Genomic DNA, 25,906 nt, shown 5'->3' with positions numbered 1-25,906 from the left:
ATATTTTGCTTAATCTAAGACTTTTCCTTATCGCTTAATGCAAAAGGTGTGGTGTAAAGCGGTTTAAAGCATATCTTTAGGGTGGGGAAAATTTGTTTTCCTCTTTACAAGATTTGTATCAAATACCACAGTCTATGCAATTCTATGTACAGCTGCATCATGCACTTGTGGCCCTTTGTAGACTTTTCTTTCTCTAACTCCCATTTTTGGTATATTGCAATGCAGTAAGGTACAGAAAGGTTATATATCTAGCTGATGTTCATCCTTACACTCCATCTATTTGGAAGTCTATCCCTGCAAAGCAATGGAACAGTGGCCGTCCGATTTGGGGGAATTTAACCAGTGAGCAGTGGGAGATGGCATTGGAAGTGGTGCATGATAGTTCTTTGTATAAAAATTATTGCGGCGCTGAAAAAGTTCAAAATGAAATTGAAGAGTGGGAGGAATCCAATCACCAAATATATTGTGCAGATGTAGAAAGAGTCACTCGTCACCATGTCCTAATGTAGTCTGCTTACCAGAAGGTTACATAGTTACATAGTAGGTGAGGTTGAAAAAAGACACAAGTCCATCAAGTCCAACCTATGTGTGTGATTATATGTCAGTATTACATTGTATATCCCTGTATGTTGCGGTCATTCAGGTGATTAATAGTTTCTTGAAGCTATCAATGCTCCCTGCTGAGACCACCGCCTGTGGAAGGGAATTCCACATCCTTGCCGCTCTTACAGTAAAGAACCCTTTACGTAGTTTAAGGTTAAACCTCTTTTCTTCTAATTGTAATGAGTGGCCACGAGTCTTATTAAACTCTCTTCTGCGAAAAAGTTTTATCCCTATTGTGGGGTCACCAGTACAGTATTTGTAAATTGAAATCATATCCCCTCTCAAGCGTCTCTTCTCCAGAGAGAATAAGCTCAGTGCTCGCAACCTTTCCTCATAACTAAGATCCTCCAGTCCCTTTATTAGCTTTGTTGCCCTTCTTTGTACTCGCTCCATTTCCAGTACATCCTTCCTGAGGACTGGTGCCCAGAACTGGACAGCATACTCTAGGTGCGGCCAGACCAGAGTCTTGTAGAGCGGGAGAATTATCGTTTTATCTCTGGAGTTGATCCCCCTTTTAATGCATGCCAATATTCTGTTTGCTTTATTAGCAGCAGCTTGGCATTGCATGCCATTGCTGAGCCTATCATCTACTAGGACCCCCAGGTCCTTTTCCATCCTAGATTCCCCCAGAGGTTCTCCCCCAGTGTATAGATTGCATTCATATTTTTGCCACCCAAATGCATTATTTTACATTTTTCTACATTGAACCTGTTAAGGATTAGGCATAGATGATAAATTCTCAATAGTATCCAGCAAATCCAGCCCACTGGAACCCCTCATCAGACCACAACATCCGTGGGATTTCCTTCACATATAAACATCTCCCAATGGTCACTTCAGAATTAGGCATTCAGGCATGTGGTCATCATATATCCGAGAAAAGAAAATGAAGGACCCATAGTGAAGCCCGTAACCGTAATGACAGATAAAAAAACTTTTATTGTAGTAACTTACAGTTGAAGCTTAAAACGGCATGCATCAATGATAGGAACAAACGGCTGCAGCAATCAGCGTACGGATGTCAGCCTGTCTAGTTTTGGATAGAGCGGAGAGGGATTAGAATGCCTATCAGGTTTTATTGCTGTCTGTGCCCTTGTTGGGGAGATTCCCCCCCCCCCCCCTCTTCTCTGGTTTACCATAATCCATTGAAGTGAAAGTAGAATAAAATCACACATTTTGGGTTGTCCCCAGAAAACTAATGGAGAGAATCTTCCAATGGAGACACTAGTTCTGGTGACCTGAGGGTCCCTAAGAAATTCCCTTAATTTGCAGGGATTTCCACTCGCTTCCTGTTGGCTATGAGACAGGAAGTGAAAGGATCTCTGCAATGGAACACAAATGGCGGTAAAAAAACAATCTGACTGGGGTAATAACCCCTTCCTTACTCTATTCCAAATGGGGGGGGGGGGGGGGGGGGTGTTTGCCTATAGTTTTATTTTAATGCTCTGTACCAGAATTATACTGTCATGGTCTACAATAAGTTTAAGTCTATTTTATTGTCTTTAAGTAATGAGAAGTATCATTAACCGCTTGCCGACTTTATACTGTAGATCTATGGTGGCAAGGCAGCTGTCCTGCGCAGGATCACGTACCTAGTGATCCTGCACTTCAGGGTTTGGGATGCGCTGGTGGCAGCTTGCTTCTGCTGTTGCCGATGCGTCGGTATACAGGCAGAACGGCGGTCTGCCTGTGTAAACAAGGCAAGTCATTGTTCTGTCACTAAAGACATGGATCCTGTGTCTCCGCTAAGCAGGAGAACTGGTCCATGCCTTCTAGTACAAGAGCCTCCCCCAGTCCTGCTATAAGTTGCTGATTGCCGCCATTACTAGAAAAAAAATGTAAATATATTAAATCACCCATAGTTTGTAGACGCTATAACTTTTGCGCAAACCAACCACCATAACGTGTTTAAAAAAAAAATATGAGAGAATGGGACTTTATAGGTACATCATATACATGGCAAGACAAATGCAATACTATAAAAAATATAAATCATTTATTTAAAGGAGATCAGATAAAAGTAAGGACTGCAGTTACAAACCTAGTCCTAATCCTGACCAATGAGACAACTGAAGTCACAAACAATGTGTTCCCACGACCTAGAGTTTCAACATGTTTTGCCGGAATGGCTTCATCAGGAAAAGGACGGGGATATTCAGATAGATAGATCAAGATATATATATCTATCAAGATATTCACAACCTTAAGTGTGTAGAGAAAAGAACAAAACAAAAATTAATACAATAGAATTAACACAATATAACATTGCACATGCATGACCCCATATTGTTCACAAACCATGGGAATTACCACCCACCCCACAAAACAGAAGAAAGAAAAAACAAAAAAAACACACCCACACAAACCCAGAGATGGCCCAACCTCCATATCTCAAGAATGGGTCTTGGAGTGAGCATACTTGGGAGGATCCCAAACGGTCCCAAAACCTGCATCCAAAACCAGTCCACAAATTGTCAGATCACCAGTAGGGAGGGATGTAGTTTGTACAGTTAAGACAATCTGTTGAAAGTGCAGCAATGCCTGCAATGTATTAAAATAAAGTTGCAACATATTAAGGATGAAGGGAGCACAAGTCCATATAGAGCTCTAAAATGAATTGTACTCACCACAAACCTATGTCTTAATGAGGTTCTCTATTGGGAGCTCATATGGATGAGAGTCACACAGGGCAAGGGCGTATCCTTTGTGTGTACACCAGATACATCCATCTAAGAAATCTATAAAACACTAACTATGTAACACATAGCCGCCTTTCAAATATTCTATAATAAAGAAAAAAAAAATTTTCTCTTCTCGTTTTGTTTTTTGGGTTTTTTCTTCTGTTTTGTGGGGTGGGTGGTAATTCCCATGGTTTATGAACGATATGGGGTCATGCATGTGCAATGTTATATTGTGTTAATTCTATTGTATTGCATTAATTTTTGTTTTTTTCTTTGTCATATTGTTTGTGACTTCAGTTGTCTCACTGGTCAGGGTTAGGATGTGTGTGTTTACCCAGGACTAGGTTTGTAACTGCAGTCCTTACTTTTATCTTGTCTCCTTTAACCACTTGACCACTGGGCACTTAAACCCCCTTAATAACCAGACCAATTTTCAGCTTTCGGTGCTCACATTTTGAATGACAATTACTCAGTCATGCAACACTGTATCTATATAAAAAATGTTTTTCCTTTTTTTTTCACACAAATAGAGCTTTCTTTTGGTGGTATTTAATCACTGCTGGGTTTTTTATTTTGCGCTATAAAAGGAAAAAAGACTGAAAACTCTGTAAAAAATGAAATTTTCTTTGTTATAAAATTTAGCAAATTAGTAATTTCTCTTCATAAATGTTGGCCAAAATTTATACTGCTACATATCTTTGGTAAAAATAAGTACAAATTGGTGTATATTATTTGGTCTTTGTGAAAGTTAGTCCAAAAGCTATGGTGCCAATATCTGAAAAATGATCACACCTGAATTACTGACTCTCTAATTTCTTGAGACCCTAACATGCCAGAAAAGTACAAATATCCCCCAAATGACCCCTTTTTGGAAAGAAGACATTCCAAGGTATTTATAAAGATGCATGGTGAGTTCTGCTATTACTCCCGAGTACGGCGATACCACATGTGAGACTTTTACACAGCGTGGCCACATACAGAGGCCCAACATGCACGGAGCATCTTCAGGCGTTCTGGAGTGCCTAGGCCAATTCTGACATTTCTCTCCTACATGTAAAAATCATCATTTATTTGCTAGAAAATTACATAGAACCCCTGAAACATAATGTGTTTTTTTTTTTTTTTTAAGCAAAGACCCTAGAGAATACAATGGCGGTCGTTGCAACTTTTTATCTCGCACGATATTTGCGCAGCAATTTTTCTAACGCTTTTTTTTTGGAAAAAACAGTTGTGCTTTAAAAAAAAAAACAAAACAGTAAAGTTAGCCCAATGTTTTTGCATAATCTGAAAAATGAAGTTACACCGCGTAAATGGATACTTAACGTGTCACCCTTCAAAATTGCACACGCTCATGGAATGGTTGCCAAACTTCGCTATTTAAAAATCCCCATAGGCGACGCTTTAAAATTTTTTTACTGGTTACATGTTTTGAGATAGAGGAGGTCTAGGGCCAAAATTATTGCTCTCACTCTAACGTTCGCAGCGATACCTCATGTGTGGTTTGAACACTGTTTTTATATGTGGGCGGGAATTGTGTATGCGTTCGCTTCTGCATGTGAGCACATGGGGACAGGGGCGCTTTAAAAACTTTTTTTTTTTTTTTTTTTTTTTGTTCATTTTACTTTATTTTAGTTTGACACTTTTTTTCCAAAAAATTTTTTTGATCACTTTTATAGGATATGGCATGACAGGTCCTCTTTACAGTGAGATATGGGGTCAATAAGACCCCACATCTCACCTCTAGGCTGAGAAGCCTGAAATAAAAAAAAAAAAAAAAAAAAAAAAAAAAAAATCCTGGCTTCGATCGTAGTAGTGAGTCGGTAGAAGCACCGGAGGGTGGCGGGAGGGGGAGATGTCGCCTCTCGCCTCCCGTAAGAATGATCAAGCAGTGGAACAGCCGCTATGATCATTCCTATGGTGTAGGGAATCGCCAGCTGAAAAAGCTGATATCTGAATGATGCCTGTAGCTGCAAGCATCATTCAGATAACAAATTCAAGACGTCATATGACGGCGGGCGGGAAGTGGTTAAAAAAAGTGTTTTAACGCAAAGTTGTCCATTTATACAATATATCTAACACATAGCATGTACATACCAAAAATGACACCCCAAAATTGTCCTACTCTTGAGTACGGCGATACCACATACAGAGGCCGTGTATTGCGGAGCATGGATGGATTGTGGCTCTGTGTCAGAGCAGCGCTGTGGGCACTACAGATATAGCGCTGCTGCCATCCGATCTCTCCCCCACTGTACAGATCGGTACACAGAGGGGAGGGAGGGACCGGCGTCATGACATGACGCCGGTTTGTTTACAAGTGATCGCTCCGTCATCACCGTGATCCGCCGGGTCCTCTGTACCCGGTGGTCAAGGATGTTCTCGCGCGAGAGCCGAATTCTGGGAGGACGTCACTGTACGTTAAGCAACCGCCCTGTAGCCGTCATTTGGCTATGGGCCGGTTGTTAAATGATTTATATTTTTTATACTATTGCATTTGTCTTTTATATGATGTACCTATAAAGTCCCATTCTCATAGATGTATAGAGAAAAAAAAAAATATATATATATATATTATACCATTATCAGGGGTGTTGGTACTTTTGTATGTTGTCTCCTTTTTGGTGCTGACCTCCCCCTTATTCTCAAACTTAAATACTGTTTGTTCTTTTTTGTGCTTTTTTTTTTTTTTTTTTTTTTTTTTTTTTTGCATTCGAGACTGCATTTTGCCAGTCTTCTTTTTTTTTTTTTTTTTTTTTCTTTTTTTTTTTTTTCTTGTAAAATTTGGAGAATGTCAATAGTGTGCAGAATTATGACTGTGATGATCCCTGGATCATTGGTGGGGCTGCTCACTGCTGGACAAAATGGCAAGAGGGCCCTGTACATCAAGTAACCACCTATGAAAAAAAGTGTATACTAAAAAACAATTTGTGTGGAGATGGGTTTTCCTAACCTAGATGTTCTGTCCTTTTTGTAGATGTCCTTATACAGATGATGACCCAATGACCAATATTTTAAAAGGGCCCGTTCCTTCCAGTTATCAGAGATTTGTTGTGTCTGCATTCACATTTATTGATTTCTCAAACCAGTCACAGGTATGTACCAGAAGGATAATTTTTTTTCCATTTTACAAGTGTTGCACATGAGTGCAGAATGGGTTCTGGAACCCGGATTAAACAGCGGTTAGCAGCCTTGTATAGCAGAGTTCCAGCCAAGGACTGCATGAAATCTGTGTTCATGGGTTGCAGGCTTGCTGACACATGCAATTGCAATGTTTAAGTGAGTAGTTTGTGGTTCAGTCGGCAGTGAAAAATTATTTGAATTTGTTTCCTTATTTGGGTCAGACCACAATTTAAGATTGTCTCCATCACTTAAATATGCAGCAATACACCAAAACCTTGACAAACTTTTCTTGAAAATTTTTTGTTTAATTTTTTTTTTGTGCTCCCTACGTGACCATTAGGGAAGCTTCCTTTTTTTTTTTTTTTTTTTTTTTTTTTTTCCTTGGTCCCTGATCAACAGAATAGGAGGCAATAGGAAATTTCCCCAAATCAAAAAATGTCAATCACCCCAATTTAGAACTTTCTTTTTGGCAGGGGCGGCGCCAGGTGGGTGCTTGGGTGTGCTAAAGCACCCTCCAAAAATTGTTTAAGCACCTCCAAAATGTACACACTTGAATTTCCAATATATGTCACGGAATTCTTTTAAATACATTTTTACCTGTGTGCTCTGTGGAACAAAAAGTCTGGGGACTCTTTCATATAAAGGAGGGATACTGCAGCTCTTGCCGCATAAGCCACTGATCTTCAGTGAGTCCCGGCATTATTGGCGGATTGATCTCAGTACTGTACAGAGGCGCTAGGTTTTGAAAGCATTGGTACATGTGGCGCCTCTGTACTTGCCAGCCGCACTAAGGAAATGAAGGAGGGAGAAGCTCTCAGCCCAGCCGGGCCGTGGAGGAAGGAATTAGTCTCTCTCATACTTGCCAACTGTCCCGAATTTCTCAGGACATTCCCGGGATTTACACCCTTTTCCTGATCTAATAGTTTTCCGGGAGATGTCCCAAGAAATTCGGTTTTTCCCGATTTTCACCGCGGGCCGCCAGAGGTCCACGGCCGGCGGAGACTATGTCTCCGCCAGCCGCCATTTTCAAGGAGACCGTAGACTGGCTAGATGGCTACATTAGAGATTTAGGTGCGGCGCCGCCCACCCCCGGCCCGCTACGCCCCGCTGACAGTCTCTGTGACCTGTTATGGAAAGGGGATGGGCGCCGCCGCAGCTCAATCTCTACTGTAACCATGCGGCTCCGCTTAACCAACTTTGGGGCTGTATAGTCTGGATGTCACGGGGGGGGGGCGGTCTGGTGGCAGGTGACACGCTCAGAGATCCCACTGATTCAGCATTATGGTGAGTTGAATGATTTCATTTTATATTACAATGTAATAATAGAAATAATGCACTTCAATCATCCTGACACCATAACAACCATGGTGCTGGGATGATTTAAGTGCTAACACCAGGTGTTTGGAGTATCTTTATCTACTGATTGTTAAACTTTCTAGAATACACATTTCCATTGTGTAGGATCTGGGACTGCTGTCCCGCCTTTCCCTCTCCATCCCTCCCCCTTTCCCTCTCCATCCCTCCCCCTTTCCCTCTCCATCCCTCCCCCTTTCCCTCTCCATCCCTCCCCCTTTCCCTCTCCATCCCTCCCCCTTTCCCTCTCCATCCCTCCCCCTTTCCCTCTCCATCCCTCCGCCTTTCCCTCTCCATCCCTCCGCCTTTCCCTCTCCATCCCTCCGCCTTTCCCTCTCCATCCCTCCGCCTTTCCCTCTCCATCCCTCCGCCTTTCCCTCTCCATCCCTCCGCCTTTCCCTCTCCATCCCTCCGCCTTTCCCTCTCCATCCCTCCGCCTTTCCCTCTCCATCCCTCCGCCTTTCCCTCTCCATCCCTCCGCCTTTCCCTCTCCATCCCTCCGCCTTTCCCTCTCCATCCCTCCGCCTTTCCCTCTCCATCCCTCCCCCTTTCCCTCTCCATCCCTCCCCCTTTCCCTCTCCATCCCTCCCCCTTTCCCTCTCCATCCCTCCCCCTTTCCCTCTCCATCCCTCCCCCTTTCCCTCTCCATCCCTCCCCCTTTCCCTCTCCATCCCTCCCCCTTTCCCTCTCCATCCCTCCCCCTTTCCCTCTCCATCCCTCCCCCTTTCCCTCTCCATCCCTCCCCCTTTCCCTCTCCATCCCTCCCCCTTTCCCTCTCCATCCCTCCCCCTTTCCCTCTCCATCCCTCCCCCTTTCCCTCTCCATCCCTCCCCCTTTCCCTCTCCATCCCTCCCCCTTTCCCTCTCCATCCCTCCCCCTTTCCCTCTCCATCCCTCCCCCTTTCCCTCTCCATCCCTCCCCCTTTCCCTCTCCATCCCTCCCCCTTTCCCTCTCCATCCCTCATTCATCTCAGACTCTAACCACACCCCTTTGAGCCACGCCCATTTAAGGCACGCCTACTATTTCGCATAAACCACGCCCATTTTTCGCCATGGCGCGCTTAGCGCGTCGCATTTTTACTTTTCCCCTATGCCATGCCCACAAACGCATGCCCAGCCCCCTGATTATAACAAGACTCCACCTACAGCCAATGAAGTGTCCCTAAAATTTTTTTTACAATGTTGGCAACTATGTTCTCTCTCCCTGCATGGAAGCCACGCCCACCCCTCCTTGTCACAACCAGGCAGACAGCAGCTGTCTGCGCTTCTATGGAGCTGCTGTGGGCTAAGCCAAGATCAGGACAAGAGGGAAGTTTCCTATCCCAGCCCTGGAGGAAGAAGGATTTCTTCTGGAAATGTAAGTAGAGTGCATCCGCCCCCTCACCATCACATTATCACCTGTCTGGCCCTGATCCTTATTATAGAGCTGCTGAGCTGGGAGGGGAGAGGGACAGGCAGTGGGACTCCAGTCCTAATCAATGGAGGAAGGATAAGGATTGTTTTTCTGTCGGTAAGCTATGCCAACCCTCCCACACACCAGGCAGTGCCAGCCCCTCCCACACACCAGGCAGTGCCAGCCCCTCCCACACACCAGGCAGTGCCAGCCCCTCCCACACACCAGGCAGTGCCAGCCCCTCCCACACACCAGGCAGTGCCAGCCCCTCCCACACACCAGGCAGTGCCAGCCCCTCCCACACACCAGGCAGTGCCAGCCCCTCCCACACACCAGGCAGTGCCAGCCCCTCCCACACACCAGGCAGTGCCAGTTCCCTATGGAGCACCTGAGCTGAGACAAGGGGGGTCTGGGGGGGGGACTCCTAATCTCCTCTATGGTGGTGGCAGGCACTGATCTAGGGGCATACCCAGGGGTCAAGTCCTGGGGGAAAAAAATGTGGGAACTCGCCCAAGATTCCACCCCCCCAACCTCAAAAATGTATCCGCATCCCTTTCCACAATGTATCCCCATCCCTGCCCAACATCATCCATCCCTCTCTACAATGTATCCCCATCCCACCAGAATACATTGTAGAGAGGGATGGAGGGGGTCACTCTCCTGCTCTGGGCACACTTAGGGGGTCACTCTCCTGCTCTGGGCACACTTAGGGGGTCACTCTCCTGCTCTGGGCACACTTAGGGGGTCACTCTCCTGCTCTGGGCACTCCCCATCCCCGCCAGAATCCTGGAGAGGGATGGATGATGCTGGATGGGGAGTCCCCATAGCAGGAGAGTGACCCCTCTCAGAGTACCCAGAGCAGGAGAGTACACTTGGGGTACACTTAGGGGGTCACTCCTGCTCTGGGCACTCTAATCTTGACAGTCTATGGGGGAAGCTCTAAAGGGGCACTCCTAATTGTGGCACTTTTAAGAGGGAAGCATGGTCTATATGGGCACTGATCTAAGGGGTGATTCCTGCTCTAGGAACTCTGATGGGATATTCCTGCTCTTGGCATTTGAAGAGGACATTCTGCTGCTCTGGGTACTCTGAGGGGACACTTTTTCTGCTCTGTACACTCTAAAAGGGGGCACTCCTCTTCTGGGCATTCTAAGGAGCAAGCCTGATCTATATGGGCACTGTGATCTTAAGGGTCATTCCTGCTCTCGGCATCCTAGGGTGTCGCTCCTAATCTAGGCACTTATGGTGACCACATATAGTGCTGACTCTTCACTGTATATTCTCCAAGTTTTACAATAAAGGGGGCTCACTGACTGCTATTATCCTGGAGGTTAACTATTGTACAGTGTTGGGGGTTAATTGTATAGTTCTGATAGTTATTAATGCATATTCCTAGGGGGTTTATTGCTGTGCTACATTATTGTGCCATGCTGGGATTTAATTGTTCTGCCATGCTAAGGGGCTAATTATTGTCCAGTATTGGAGGTTTATTGTGCCATGCTTGTGGTTCATTTTTGTGCCATGCCGGGGGTTAGTTATTATTTTTTGCTGGTTGTTATGGCTGGCCCTGACATGTACTGGAGATTATCTGGCCCTTATACTTACTGGGGAGCTTTTGCTGACCTTGACACTTGCTGGGGGTTATCATTGTTATTCCCATTTGGGCTTGTTTTACTTCAATCAATTCTGTGTGTCCAAAGGCCCTATTTTGTCTATATGAAGGGGAAGGGCTGTGAAGAAACACCCAATTTTCAGTCATGCCTACCTTTGGATACACCCACTTCTGGCCACACCCACGAGACTGTGATGCACTGCGTGCTCTGCATTAGCTCCACCACTTTTTCTTACAGCCCCCACACAGCACCCCCAAAAAAAATTGTCTGGAGCCGCCCCTGCTTTTAGGGTGAGGTGTAGATGGAAGGGCTTTACACAGCAAACTTACCTGGTAGCAAACCAATTACACAAACTATTTAAATGCTGAAAAAGGCTGTTGCCATTTTGCAAATATATGTAGAAGCTACACTGCCTCATCAATTTGGAAGAATAAAAAACAAAGGTTCTAATTTGCCTGAAGTGTATTTGTTGCTGTGCCCATTTGGTGAGCTTTCTCATTTAATTCTGGTTCTTTTAACACATTCATAAAAATATACACCTTGTTACTTTTTAAGGGCCTATTTTGTAGTGGTTGAATCCCTTCAGTGAGCAGTTATTGAACCACAACATGGGTTTTAAAAGATCTGTAGTGTGTGTTTGTATATACAGTATCTCACAAAAGTGAGTACACCCCTCGTTTTTGTAAATATTTTATTCTATCTTTTCATGTGACAATAATGAAGAAATGACACTTTGCTACAATGTAAAGTAGTGAGTGTACAGCTTGTATAACAGTGTACATTTTCTGTCCCCTCAAAATAACTCAACACACAGCCATTAACCACTTTAGCCCCGGACCATTTAGCTGCCTAAGGACCAAAGGACTTTTTCCAATTTGGCACTGCGTCGCTTTAACTGCTAATTGCGCAGTCATGCAATGCTGTACCCAAACGAAATTTGCGTCCTTTTCTTCCCACAAATAGAGCTTTCTTTTGATGGTATTTGATCACCTCTGCGGTTTTTATTTTTTGCGCTATAAACGGAAAAAGACCGAAAATTTTGAAAAAAAATATTTTCTACTTTTTGTTATAAAAAAAGTCCAATAAACTCAATTTTAGTCATACATTTAGGCCAAACTGTATTCGGCCACATGTCTTTGGTAAAAAAAATGTCTAAGCGTATATTTATTGGTTTGTGCAAAAGTTATAGCCAGGGGGGTAACTAGTAATAGCAGGGCCCCATAGCAAAATGTATGGGGCCCTCCTGCAAACAGCCCCCCCCACACAGCTGCCCTAGTGTCAATGCAGCGTGACCTGTGCCCCATACAGCCTGGTCTGCCTGTGCCCCATACAGCCCCACCTATGCAGAGGAAGAGGCAAGCCACCCGGATCAGCAGAGAGCGGGATTGCCCACTGTAATAGCTTTCATTTGAATTTCCTGTCTCTTCCCGGGGCTCATCGTCACATAGCCCCACCTCTTGGCCCGACGCCTTTGATGACGTCACATGTCCCACATTGGATTGGCGTTCTGTCTATCAAAAGCAGTGGCACTGGGCCAAAAGGTGGAGCTATGTGACGTGAGCCCCGGGAACACGAAGTTCTAATGAAAGCTCTTATATCGGGCAATTCGGCTCTCTGCTGATACGGACAGCTCGCCTCTTCCTTTCCTCTCTCTTCCCCTGGCTGGGAGACTGTGCCGGCGGTGCTCTTATGCTCACTGGGCCCCACTCGGCTGCGGGCCCCATAGCGCCCGCATGAGTCGCTATGGTGGTAGTTACGCCCCTGGTTATAGCGTCTACAAACTAGGGCACATTTTCTGGAATTTACACAGCTTTTAGTTTGACTGCCTATGTCATTTCTTGAGGTGCTAAAATGGCAGGGCAGTACAAACCCCCCCAAATGACCCCATTTTGGAAAGTAGACACCCCAAGGAAATTGCTGAGGCATGTTGAGCCCATTGAATATTTTTTTTGCCCCAAGTGATTGAATAATGACAAAAAAAAAATATTTACAAAAAGTTGTCACTAAATGATATATTGCTCACACAGGCCATGGACCTATGTGGAATTGCACCCCAAAATACATTTAGCTGCTGCTCCTGAGTACGGGGATACCACATGTGTGGGACTTTTTGGGAGCCTAGCCGCGTACGGGGCCCCGAAAACCAATCACTGCCTTCAGGATTTCTAAGGGCGTAAATTTTTGATTTCACTCCTCACTACCTATCACAGTTTTGAAGGCCATAAAATGCCCAGATGGCACAACCCCCCCCCCCCAAATGACCCCATTTTGAAAAGTAGACACCCCAAGCTATTTGCTGAGAGGCATAGTGAGTATTTTGCAGCTCATTTGTTTTTGAAAATGAAGAAAGACAAGAAAAAAACTTTTTTTTTTTTTTTTTTTCTTTCAATTTTCAAAACTTTGACAAAAATTGAGGTCTGCAAAATCATCACTATACCTCTCAGCAAATAGCTTGGGGTGTCTACTTTCCAAAATGGGGTAATTTGGGGGGGGGGGGGTTGTGCCACCTGGGCATTCCATGGCCTCCGAAACTGTGATAGGCAGTGAAGAGTGAAATCAAAAATTTACGCCCTTAGAAAGCCGGAAGGCAGTGCTTGGTTTTCGGGGTCCCGTATGCGGCTAGGCTCCCAAAAAGTCTCACATGTGGTATCCCCTTACTCAGGAGAAGCAGCAGAATGTATTTTGGGGAGTAATTTCACATATTCCCATGGCATGTTTGAGCAATATATCATTTAGTGACAACTTTGTGCAAAAAAAGTCTCTTTCCCGCAACTTGTGTCACAATATAAAATATTCCATGGACTCGACATGGCTCTCAGCAAATAGCTTGGGGTGTCTACTTTCCAAAATGGGGTCATTTGGGGGGGGGTTTGAACTGTCCTGGCATTTTATGCACAACATTTAGAAGCTTATGTGACACATCACCCACTCTTCTAACCACTTGAAGACAAAGCCCTTTCTGACACTTTTTGTTTACATGAAAAAAATTTTTTTTTTTGCAAGAAAATTACTTTGAACCCCCAAACATTATATATTTTTTTTAAAGCAAATGCCCTACAGATTAAAATGGTGGGTGTTTCATTTTTTTTTTTTCACACAGTATTTACGCAGCGATTTTTCAAATGCATTTTTTGGGGAAAAAAACACACTTTTTAAAATTTTAATGCACTAAAACACTATATTGCCCAAATGTTTGATGTAATAAAAAAGATGATCTTAGGCCGAGTACATGGATACCAAACATGACATGCTTTACAATTGCGCACAAACGTGTAGTGGCAACAAAATAAATACATTTTTAAAAGCCTTTACAGGTTACCACTTCAGATTTACAGAGGAGGTCTACTGCTAAAATTACTGCCCTCAATTGGACCTTCGCGGTGATACCTCACATGCATGGTGCAATTGCTGTTTACGTTTGACGACAGACCTTTTTATCTTATTTTTAAACTGTTCCTTTCATTTTTTTTTTAATCATTTTTGTTATCTCAGGGAATGTAAATATCCCCTATGATAGCAATAGGTAGTGACAGGTACTCTTTTTTGGAAAAAATTGGGGTCTATTAGACCCTAGATCTCTCCTCTGCCCTCAAAGCATCTGACCACACCAAGATCGGTGTGATAAAATGCTTTCCCAATTTCCCAATGGCGCTGTTTACATCCGGCGAAATCTAAGTCATGAAATGCTCGTAGCTTCCGGTTTCTTAGGCCATAGAGATGTTTGGAGCCACTCTGGTCTCTGATCAGCTCTATGGTCAGCTGGCTGAATCACCGGCTGTATTCTCAGGTTCCCTGTTGAGACAGGAGAGCCAGAGAAAAACATGGAAGACGGTGGGGGGGGCATTCCCTCCCACGGCTTGTAAAAGCAGTCTAGAGGCTAATTAGCCACTAGGATTGCTTTTACATGAAAGCCGACCGCTGGCTGAAAAGAATGATACCAAGATGATACCTAAACCTGCAGGCATCATTCTGGTATAACCACTCAAAGTCGTGAATGGCGTACCTGAAGACAAAAAAATGGTTAACAATAAAACACAGTAAACGGTAAAGTATAAAAAATTGCATACCTGAAAAGCAAACATGATAAAACATAATAACAATAAAACATTGCAGAATAGAATACAGTAAAAAAGAGCAGAACAATAGAGAGAGAGAGAACAATAAAACGACAACTATTTTTATATATATATTTTTTACACTTTTTTTGTAGCTAACTTTTATAACTGTAACCGGTTCCAGGTTCGGGTCTCTCAAAATGCGATGGCATCTTGGGAGACCCTGTGAAAGTTTGCCTAGTCTGTGCAATGCTGTACCCTACGCTAATACTCAACTAGTGAATGGTAGCGTTCAAAACATTCACCAATGCAAAAACCAGGATTGTCAGGACAGGAGGGACAATAATAGCGGGTGTCACGCCTATATCCGCGCTTGCTGCAGACACCATCTTTTTTGGGGGGGGTTCGTTGGGTAGGGGTGCTCGGGAGGACATAAAGAAAATGCCTCTCATGCAGCCGACTGCATTTGGTTGGGGATGTGAATGGGGGAAGTACGGGCGCTGCAGAAGTGGTGGGTTCCCAATTAGGATTGGCGAATGCAGCAGGAAGGGCACTATGGGCACGACGGGCCTGTTTGTCTTCTTCTTGGTGGCAGCGGGACACTACTTGTGCTTGCCACCTCACCAGCTTGAACTGCACTTATGGGACTCGCCACGTCACCAAGTGTTACTGCAGTGCTGGTTTGACTACGACCGGGGTGTACTAGGCCGCTGGCACTTGCCAGTTCACCAAAATGCTACCAAAAAACTGTTAGCGATCGCAGGGATCAGGCCTGACTCTGCGAACGCTGCAGTTATGTGTTTTGTAAGTGACAGTGATCGATCGATACTGCACTTGGGTGGGCTGGGCTGGGCGGAGGGGCAAAACGCAGGTGCTAGCAGGTATCTGGGCTGATTCCGCAAACACTGCATTTTTGGGAACCCTAAACTGCTGGGGACGCTAGTATAGATCTGATCAGATATTGATCCGATCAGATACTATACCACTAAGGGAGGCTTATGCTGCGTGCATGGGTGTTAGCGGTACTGGCGCTAATCTGACGCTACCTGGGGTGACGCATATCACCGCCAGGCGATCAGGGGCTAAACCTTTATTTGGTAATAAACGGCGGGTGCCCTGACACTATAAAAAAATAAACGAAATAACCAGCGTCGCCCATAACAGTTATACGGTGATCAGTGGTGAAAGGGTTAACTAGGGGGCAATCAAGGGGTTAAAACATCTATTAGGTAGTAATAGGGGGTCCCTGTCGCTATAAAACGCTGACGACGAACCTAAATATTTACCTCCCTAACTAGCGTCACCAGTGACACTAATACAGCGATCAGAAAAATGATCGCTTAGCGACACTGGCGACAGGGGGTTATCAAGGAGTTAAAACTTTATTAGGGGGGGGTTAGGGGGGTACCCTAGACCTAAAGGGGGCTAACAGTAACTGCCCTAACACAGTAACTGTCACAAACTGACACCATGCAGTAATCAGAAAAAAAAAAAAAAAAAACTGCTTGGTGTCAGTGTGACGGGGGGGGGGGGAGGGGTGATCGGGGGTAAAGGGGGGTGTTTTGTGTGCCTGGCATGTTCTACTGTGTGTGTGTGTTTTACACTCACATTGCAGTATTTTCTCCTCGGCGCCGGAACGGAAAATACCGAGCCGAGGAGAGATGACATCATTTCCTTTGCTGCTGTTTAGCATACAGCAGCAGAGGAATGACTCTATTGGCCGGCGGCGATCGCGGGGGGGGGGCCACAAACGGATGGTCTCCCCCTCATCTCCGATCGCCGCTGTATAACAGCCGACCGCCTCGGGCACCGGGGGGGGGGGGGTCCGATCGGACCCCCCGCCCGCGGGAAGCAGATCACGTATATGTACGTGATTCTGCCTGCCCGTGCCACCTTGCCGACGTACATCGGCATGAGGCGGTCGTTAAGTGGTTAATATCTAAACTGCTGGCAACAAAAGTGAGTACACCCCTAAGTGAAAAGGTCCAAATTGGGCCCAAATAGCTATTTTCCCTCCCCGGTGTCAAGTAACTCGTTTAGTGTTACAAGGTCTCAGGTGTGAATGGGAAGCAGGTGTGTTAAATTTGGTGTTATCGCTCTCTGTCATACTGGTAACTGGAAGTTCAACATGGCACCTCATGGCAAAGAACTCTGAGGATCTGAAAAAAAAAGAATTGTTCTACATAAAGATGGCCTAGGCTATAAGAAGATTGCCAAGGTCCTGAAACTGAGCTGCATCACGGAGGCCAAGACCATACAGCTGTTTAACAGGACAGGTTCCACTCAGAACAGGCCTCTCCACATCAACCGAAAGTTGAGTGCATGTCCTCAGCGTCATATCCAGAGGTTGCCTTTGGGAAATAGACTTATGAGTGCTGCCAACATTGCTGCAGAGGTTGAAGGGGTGTGGGGGATTCAGCCTGTCGGTGCTCAGAACATATGCCACTACATCAAATTGGTCGGCATGGCTGTTGTCCCAGAAGGAAGTCTCTTCTAAAGATGATGCACAAGCGAGCCTGCAAACAGTTTGCTGAAGACAAGCAGACTAAGGATATGGATTACTGGAACCATGTCCTGTGGTCTAAAGAGACCAAGATAAACTTATTTGGCTCAGATGGTGGAAACCAGGTGAGGAGTACAGACAAGTATGTCTTGCCTACAGTCAAGCATGGGGGTGGGAGTGTCATGGTCTGTGGCTGCATGAGTGCTGCCAGCACTGGGGAGCTACAGTTCATTGAGGGAACCATGAATGCCAACATGTTCTGTGACATACTGTAGCAGAGCATGATCCCCCTCCCTTCGGAGACTGGGCTGTAGGTCAGTATTCCAACATGAGAACGACCCCAAACACACCTCCAAGATGCCCATGCCTTGCTAAAGAAGCTGAGGGTAAAGGTGATGGACTGGCCAAGCATGTCTCCAGACCTAAACCCTATTAAGCATCTGTGGGGCATCCTCAAACGGAAGGTGGAAGAGCGTAAGGTCTCTAACATCCACCAGCTCCGTCATGTCGTCATTGAGGAGTGGAAGAGGACTCCAGTGGCAACCTGTGAAGCTCGGGTGAACTCCATGCCCTGCTGGAAAATGATGGCCACACAAAATATTGACGCTTTGGGCCCAATGTGGACATTTTCACTTAGGGGAAAATTTGAGGGGTGTGCTCACTTTTGCGAGTGTATGTACTCAGAAGTTTACATTCAGCATTTGATTTCTTGGTCATTTTTCAGAGAATATGAATAAAAACCTTTCTTTCACTCATGGTTAGTGTTTCGCTGAAGCCATTATATTAATCAACTGTTTACTCTTTTTAAATAATGGCAACAGAAACTACCTAAATGACCCTGATCAAAAGTTTACATACACTGGTGATTTTGGCCTTATAACATGCACACAAGTTGACACAAAGGGGCTTGAATGGATATTAAAGGTAACCATCCTGACCTGTGATCTGTTTGCTTGTAATTAGTGTGTGTATAAAAGGGTCAATGTGTTTCTGGACTCCTGACAGACCGTTGCATCCTTCATCCAGTGCTGCACTGAAGTTTCTGGATTCAATGTCATGGGGAAAGCAAAAGAATTGTCAAAGGATCTGTGGGAAAAGGTAGTTGAACTGTATAAAACTGGAAGGGATATAAAAAGATATCCAAGGAATTGAGAATGCCAATCAGCAGTGTTCAAACTGATCAAGAAGTGGAAAATAAGGGGTTCTTTTGAAACCAAACCACGGTCAGGTAGACAAACTAAAATTTCAGCCACAACTGCCATGAAAATTGTTCAGGATGCAGAGAAACCCACAAATAACTTCAGGTAAAATACAGGACTCTCTGAAAACATGTGGTGTGGCTGTTTCAAGACGCACAATAAGGAGGCACTTGAAGAAAGATGGGCTACATGGTCGAGTTGCCAGAAGAAAGCCATTACTAGGCAAATGCCACAAAGTATCCCGCTTACGATACGCCAAACAGCAAGTAGACAAGCCTCAAACCTTCTGGCACAAAGTAATTTGGAGTGATGAGACCAAAATTTTGCTTTTTGGCCATAAATGCTACATTTGGAGAGGCGTAAACAAGGCCTATGATGAAAGATACGGAGGTGGATTGCTGATGTTTTGGGATGTGTGAACTACAAAGGCACAAGAAATTTGGTCAAAATTGTTGGCAAGATGAATGCAGTATGTTATAAGAAAAAAATACTGCAGGAACATTTGCATTCATCAGCCAAGAAGATGTGCATGGGATGTACTTGGAGACTCCAACATGACAATGATCCAAAACACAAGGCCAAGTTGACCTTTCATTGGCTACAGCAGAATAAAGTGATGGTTCTGGAGTGGCCGGCTCAGTCCCCTGACCTCTTTTTTTTTTTTTATTGAGCCACTCTGGGGAGATCTCAAACCTGCAGTTCATGCAAGACAGCCCATTAGTTTACAGGAACTGGGGGCTTTTTGATCAGGGTCATTTGGGTAGTTTTTGTTGTGATTTATTTTTTTTAAAAAGAAAACATTTGATAATGGCTTCAGCCAAATACTAACCATGATTGAAGTTTGTTATTCATTTTCTCTGAAAAATGGCCAAGGAATCATAAATTCTGACAGGGTAAACTTATGAGTGTGTGTATATGTGTGTGTGTGTGTGTATATATATATATATATTTTGCTTTTTATTCTTTTGCAGCACACCAACACAAAAATTGTACATGTCTATGCATTGTGGTGCCCTAAAATGTACATGTGTGGCAATGGCTAGGTGCATTGTATTACATTCAAAATAAATGGCACTGCACCTATTGGAGTTTTCTTACTTTCTTCAGACTCGGCTGTGGGTATAGGATTGTGTATATGGATTTTATGTTTTGGTGGTGACGTGGTGTTTTTTTATTTATTTTTTTAACCTGACTATATATGCACTTGGTTGCACAGTAGCATGTTTTACAGCATTGGACATATCTAAATGGAGCCAAATAAGGCCTATCTGGTGTGTAGTGAATCAAATCTGAGCCACAAGGGCTGCTGCTATCAAACATTTAAATATGTAACCCTTAAATGCTCCCTAATTTCCAGTGATTGTGGTAGAAAAAAGAGAATCTGAGGAGATGCAGGAAATGTTCAGGTTTGACCCTTTGAGAAAACTAAAATATAAGTGCTTCAGTGATTTTGTCAGGGCATGGATGGTTTCTTGGTTTAAAGGATATGTATGACAGCCTCAGGTTTGCGCCACCCCCAACGTTCTTGACTACTTTTGCTCCTCTGCAGCCCCTTTCAGCCATCGGAGGACGAAAGTAAGCACTGCAATCTTGCAGTAAATAAAATATCTCAAATTCCCCCATTGACAGTCCGTGTTAATGGGGGGGAATGCCTCTCATGGAGCTATTGTATTCTCCCAGAGGGGAGTCGCAGGGAGCTGTCCCTGCATGGATAAGTGATTGCTAGGGGCTATATTCGCTGGCAATCGTATCCTAAAAATGTTACCATGCTGGTTGTACAGTTAACCTTGCCCATACAGTTTGAACCATCTGTCTGGCTTAACCTAGTTGTGCTAGGTGAAGTTTACATAGGGCTGAAAATTCCTTCCTTGCCACCATTGTTGCATGAAGGTGAGTCCCATCCAGGATTACCAAGTATTTTGTTTGAAGTGGTATGTGCTGCTAGCGGGGGGTTACTACTTTTCTATGCTCGTCATAGAAAAGTAAATCTACGGCAAAGCTTTTTTTGGGGATTTGGAGGGGGTTGCATAGTTGGTAAGGTTGAATAAAGATATCAGTTCATTCTGTGTGGCTGCATGTATTTGTCTATTTCCCATATTCCTGTATATTGTGGTTGCTAAGATGTGGTTAAAATGGTTTTTATTGCTGTCTATTTGTTAGCGTCTCTTTTACTGTATTGATCACCAATGTCGCTGGAAATGGTTTAAATTCTAATGTAAGTTGTCGCCAGAACAGCAGTAGAGGAAGAATCTTCCAATGGGGCGTTTGTTTCTGTGAAAACTGATGGATAGAATGTTACACTAGAAATATATCCTCACTTCTCTCTTAAGCCTTATTGAGCAATATAAACCACTCAATGGGGAACCAGATGGATTACACCCGAGAGTCCTCAAAGAACACAGCCAGGTTATAGCCAGACCATTATTCCTAATCTTTGTGGACAGCATACTGGTAGGAGTTGTACCAGCTGATTGGAGAAAAGCCAATATGGTACCAATGTTCAAAAAGGGCAGAGACCTATTCCTAGAAACCACAGGCCAGTCAGCCTAACATCCAATAGTAGGTAAATTATTGGAGGGGATAAGGGTACTATAAGAATTTACTAAAGAAAAAAATATCATTGATGGTAATTTGGCATGGGTTTATGATAACTTCACATCAGGATATAGAAATTTTACAGAAATACCTGACCAAAATAATGGGGTGGGCCACTACATGGCAATGCACTTGGGGGCTAAAAATATAAACTAAAACTACTCACTAGGGGGAGAACTTCTGGGGGAATCATAGATGGAGAAAGATTTGGGGGTCCTAGTAGTAGACACTGATCAGTCGCATGCAATGTTGAGCTGCAGCTACCAAATAAGGCAGAATTTTAGCATGCATAAAGGGTATATACTCCAGGGATAAAACTATAATACTGTCACTTTATAAAACGCTGGTTAGGCCACATCTGGAGTATTCCGTACAGTTCTGGTCAGCAGTCCTAATAAGGGACATGCTGGAGAGAGTCCAAAGAAGGACAACTAAATTAATAAGGGGACTGGAGGACCTTGATTACGAGGAACTGCTACAAGCACTACATTTATTTTTGCTGGAGAAGCGACGCTTGAGAGAGGATAAGATGGCGATTTTACAAATGCCTAAATGGCGATCCCAACGTAGGAAAAGAACTATTCAATCTCGGAGTGTAAGAGGACATGGGCCACACAATGAGATTGGAGGAGAAGCGGTTTAACCTTAAACTGCGCAGGGGTTTTATTGCTGTCGGGACGATAAGGATGTGGAACTCTTCCACAATTGGTGGTGGCAGCGGGGAGTATTGATATTTTTAGGACTCTTGGACGTGCATCCTTAAAGAACACAACATACAGATATATGGGAAATAATTAGACACTGACACAAGTACACCTACACAGGTTAAACTGGATGGACTGTCTTTATTCAACCTTACCTACTAACTATGGTGCCTGATTTGCAGGAGTACTGCCATTGTGTTCGGAATTCTTGGGAGGAAGAAAGATGGAGGGCAAACGGTGATTAAATGCCTTTAAAATGTTTTCTCTGCTTGTGTTTAGGTGTTTGTTTTCTGCAGCGTCTCGGTCTGTGTTCCCTCCTCCAATGAAACCTGCACCTCGGACTGCTCTAGCCTTAAGCGAGGTAAGGAGCAGTGACCTCATTTGAGCCTAAATCTGATCATTGGTGTTGCTTGATCTTTTGCCCACTTTCTTGCCATTGTAGGTCGGCGCTTTGAGACTGATTATTCCCATCATTTGGTGAAGACAGCTGGGCCTCTTGTCTTTCAAACAGGGGCCAAAACTGGTATGACAATTTGTTTTTTTTAATACTTCATGTAAGGAGCTAAGTACACAAAAATGCCATATTTGCACTATAAAAACACCCCTCATTCTTTTAGTCTAGCTTCACACCACAGTAATGCATGTATAAGAATGTTACAACACTGTTTTTGTACACTGATTTTCATTCTAAATGGCGTCCGACACATGTACACTAGTGGCAGCACATCACAACGCACAGATTTAAAGACCAATTTAAAGTGAATGGGCTTCCCTAATGAAGCACCCATCAAAACATAGGTATGCACCCTGCTTCAGTATTAACTGAGCATTGAGGGGTTAAATTGCTCAATGACATTTGGGTACATTGTGGTGTGTTTTACTTGGTGACTTAAAAATTTAAAGTGGACATGTTCCCTCTTGTGTGACATAAAGGCATGCATTTTAGTGCCAGTCCAAAACCGATACCTTCAGATAGGGGTGCTGCTGCACTGCCACTAAACACATACCAGAATGGATTGATACATGGCAAGTTGGGTGGATTGATATACATCCATTCCCAACAGTGTCTGCTTGGTTGCGACAACTTTGCTTCTGCGGCATTGGAAAGGATATTGATCCCAACAATGCGCTGGCACTCTGTGGCCTACACAGAGGGAGATGGCTCTTATTTCGATGAGTTTTACAGAGTGAGGCAGTGGCAAAAGTGAAAAATGACGACCTATGGGTGCTAATACTGCAGCCAAGCTATATCAGCATTTGGTAACATCTGCAAGCAAGTCAAAATAAGTGGGTGTTGACTTTGGTTCTTCTAGTAAAGCTGCTTGAATTGTCATGACTCCTGAAGAGGGTTTAAGGCACATGATGGGTATCATGAGAAGCAATCACTGCTGCTTGTACATAGTGCGGTTCTGTGCAGTTCATCTTTGATGCAACTGTTTCATGTGACAAGACATGCAGTGAGGGGGACTGGAGCATGACAACACTGTTGGGGGAGGCGTTTCAGCACAGCCAGTGGGAATGTGGTCAGTTTGCTAGGAAAGGCTGATATTTGCATGCCAACAAGGTGACATATCTAGACAGGAAAATATTGAGTGCATATAGGCTGTTCACTAAGCTAACTAAATTTACAAAAATACAGCTGCCCTAATCAATCCATTAAATCAGAACAAAAACCCCAACCCCCCCAATTCAGTAGCAATCCCTTGTACATGAATGGAGCATTGACATGCTGCGAGACTGATGGCCTTGGGTAGCCCGCTTCATAGGGAGCCATATGTTTAGTGATTATTTGCTATACCTATTTTAACTTTCACTAACCATTTTAGTAGCAGCATTGTGCTATTAAAAATATCCTGTATAGCAGCCTGTTCTAGTGACCACCTGCAAATAGTTAATTCTTAGCAACAGATGATTAAAATCTCCAGTGCAGCCCTAGCCTTAATCTACTGAAAAGTGCTCATAGCTCAGGCTCAAACTCAGTTCCAGGAAAAAAGTGCCAGGAAATTATGCAAGTTCTGCATCCTACATTATCCTGATAAATGTAAATCTTAAACTTAAATGGAATATATTCTATTATGATCTGGCAATGCAGGTAACTCTTGTTACATCTTGTTCTTGTGTCACAGGATTGGCCAGCCACCAGCACCTCACCATGGCTCTTCCAGGAATCCTATTTGCAGTGGCACTACTTGTTCTCCTATGTCTTGTCATCGTGCTCAAACGCAGTTTTACAGTTAGGTCCGTAAATGTAAATTAGATTAGTTTTCAATTAAAGCACTTTATATTCTTCTCTGGTCTTATGTGTTTTAATGATTTTGAAAGGAAAAAAAGTATAGCTCACAAAGCTACGGGGCCTTGGGAATGCCCCAGCAGCACCTGAATTCTGAAGCATGACCTAGTCTTCTGTAACTTGAATAATGGTGGAATTAATAGAGAATGTGGTCAACTTGGCACCAACTGTTGACTTTTTATGATTTGTGGGCAACTCCACACAGATTGTAATTAAAGAGAAACTCCTACCAAAACTTCCAGTTCTGCAGGTATAGGGAGAAAATGTAAGGACTTCTATCACATTCTGAAACTTCATCTTTAGTATCCAAAACAGTTGGAGGTACACCCAAAGACTGCATTGTAAAGCACTGATCTGGGCATACTGCTGCTAAAAAAAAAAAAAAAAATGTACATTTATAAAGCAGTGTGGGAAACTGAGGAATGCCTAACCATGTGACTTTTCTGTTTGACTGGCTCTCCACTCTGTTCTGTGTTAAAGTGGAGTTCCACCCACTTTCACAACTCTTCAGCATCCCTCACTAAACTGTGCACTGTAAACAAATTGGATATTTTATTTTTTTTTCTCAGCACTTACTGTATATCTGCTGTATTCATTTTTCACTTCCTCCTCCCTGGCCACAGCCCATTGCATCATTTCCTGTTTGCAATGCCTTCTGGGAAGGGGCGGCAAGTTCCTCTGACACTGCCGTTGCTATGGAAACCTGACCTGAAACCTATTACACCGCTTGTGCCGCACTGAGCATGTGCGAGATCTGCAAGGATGAGATCCAGGAAGAAATACAGTCTGGCTTCAGATGCCCAGACTTAAAATGGCCACGGCCTGCTGTAAGTTTATAAAATAACAAACTACTGCTATAAACTAACAAAACAGACCTTAGTTTACAGACTAACTTTACTAGAATACATTAAGCTTGTGTATTATAGGGGTATTTTTTATTTAAAAAGTATAATTTCGGCCGGAACACCACTTTAAGCAGGGAGGACTTTCTAGGATACCACGAGCTGTATGCTGTGGCCTGAATTTTAAAAATTTGGCTGCAAAATGCATGCTGTGGTATGTAGTAAACCTGCAGAGTATAACCGTGGATAGTCATATACACGCTCCCTTAATTCCCTAAGAACTCATTAACACTTATGGATTCTGGTGTATTGAGGCAACGTGAACACTAGGCTTGTATTGGCATTGAGATTTCATGCATTTTCAGTGGCACGCCAACACACTAAGGTAGTGCACCATAGACACGCATGCACTGAAGAGCCCCACAGCACACTATGTACTACCATGCATTGTGGTGCACTTTGTCATAGAAAAAATTCTGCATGTGTTTCCAACTCTTCCCATGTGAACAATTATGAATGGCTCACTCTTGTAAGATTTATATTTTATGGCATGGACAATAGATCAGCTTTTCAGAACACCGATTCAGGGGAGGAAAGTTAGGAACTCCTGGCATGGATGTCTCTTTGCTAGAATTTCTATGGTATAAGGAGCCCTTGGGTGGATAGAATCTGTCAGGATTTTTGCTATATCTCAATGGAAGATTTTTCCCTCTGTTCCTGTGCAGGTAATGGCTGTCACAACAGTAACTAATTGGAAATGTATGCAGTGGGAGCACAGGCAGCAATTAAAACCTTGTGTTATAACCTATCCCCACTGTATCCAAAACAAGTGTTGGCTGAAGTTGTTGGTTAAAACCAGGTTGTGGGAGAGTCAATTCTGTAGAGCTGGTACAAAGAATGGAAGCATCTTTCCATTCCGAAGTTCACCTTTCACTTTTCTGCTTTAAATTAGGTCT

At 43.8% G+C, this 25,906-nt stretch overlaps 1 protein-coding gene across 1 annotated transcript in view; it reads left to right on the top strand.

The window, feature by feature from the left end:
• Window positions 1-24,642, top strand: part of LOC141106327 (zona pellucida sperm-binding protein 4-like) — an 82,336-nt gene extending 57,694 nt beyond the window's left edge. Inside the window, exons 9-12 of the mRNA XM_073597010.1 lie at window positions 6,259-6,376; window positions 22,098-22,179; window positions 22,261-22,341; window positions 23,945-24,642. Coding sequence (XP_073453111.1) covers window positions 6,259-6,376; window positions 22,098-22,179; window positions 22,261-22,341; window positions 23,945-24,075 — 412 coding nt within the window. The 3' untranslated portion in view covers window positions 24,076-24,642. The remainder of the gene's footprint in view (window positions 1-6,258; window positions 6,377-22,097; window positions 22,180-22,260; window positions 22,342-23,944) is intronic.
• Window positions 24,643-25,906: the final 1,264 nt, after the last annotated feature.

This window comes from Aquarana catesbeiana, linkage group LG08 (assembly GCF_042186555.1).
Source record: "Aquarana catesbeiana isolate 2022-GZ linkage group LG08, ASM4218655v1, whole genome shotgun sequence".
Taxonomy (NCBI): Eukaryota; Metazoa; Chordata; class Amphibia; order Anura; family Ranidae; genus Aquarana; species Aquarana catesbeiana.
This window is presented reverse-complemented; position numbering and strand designations above follow the sequence as displayed.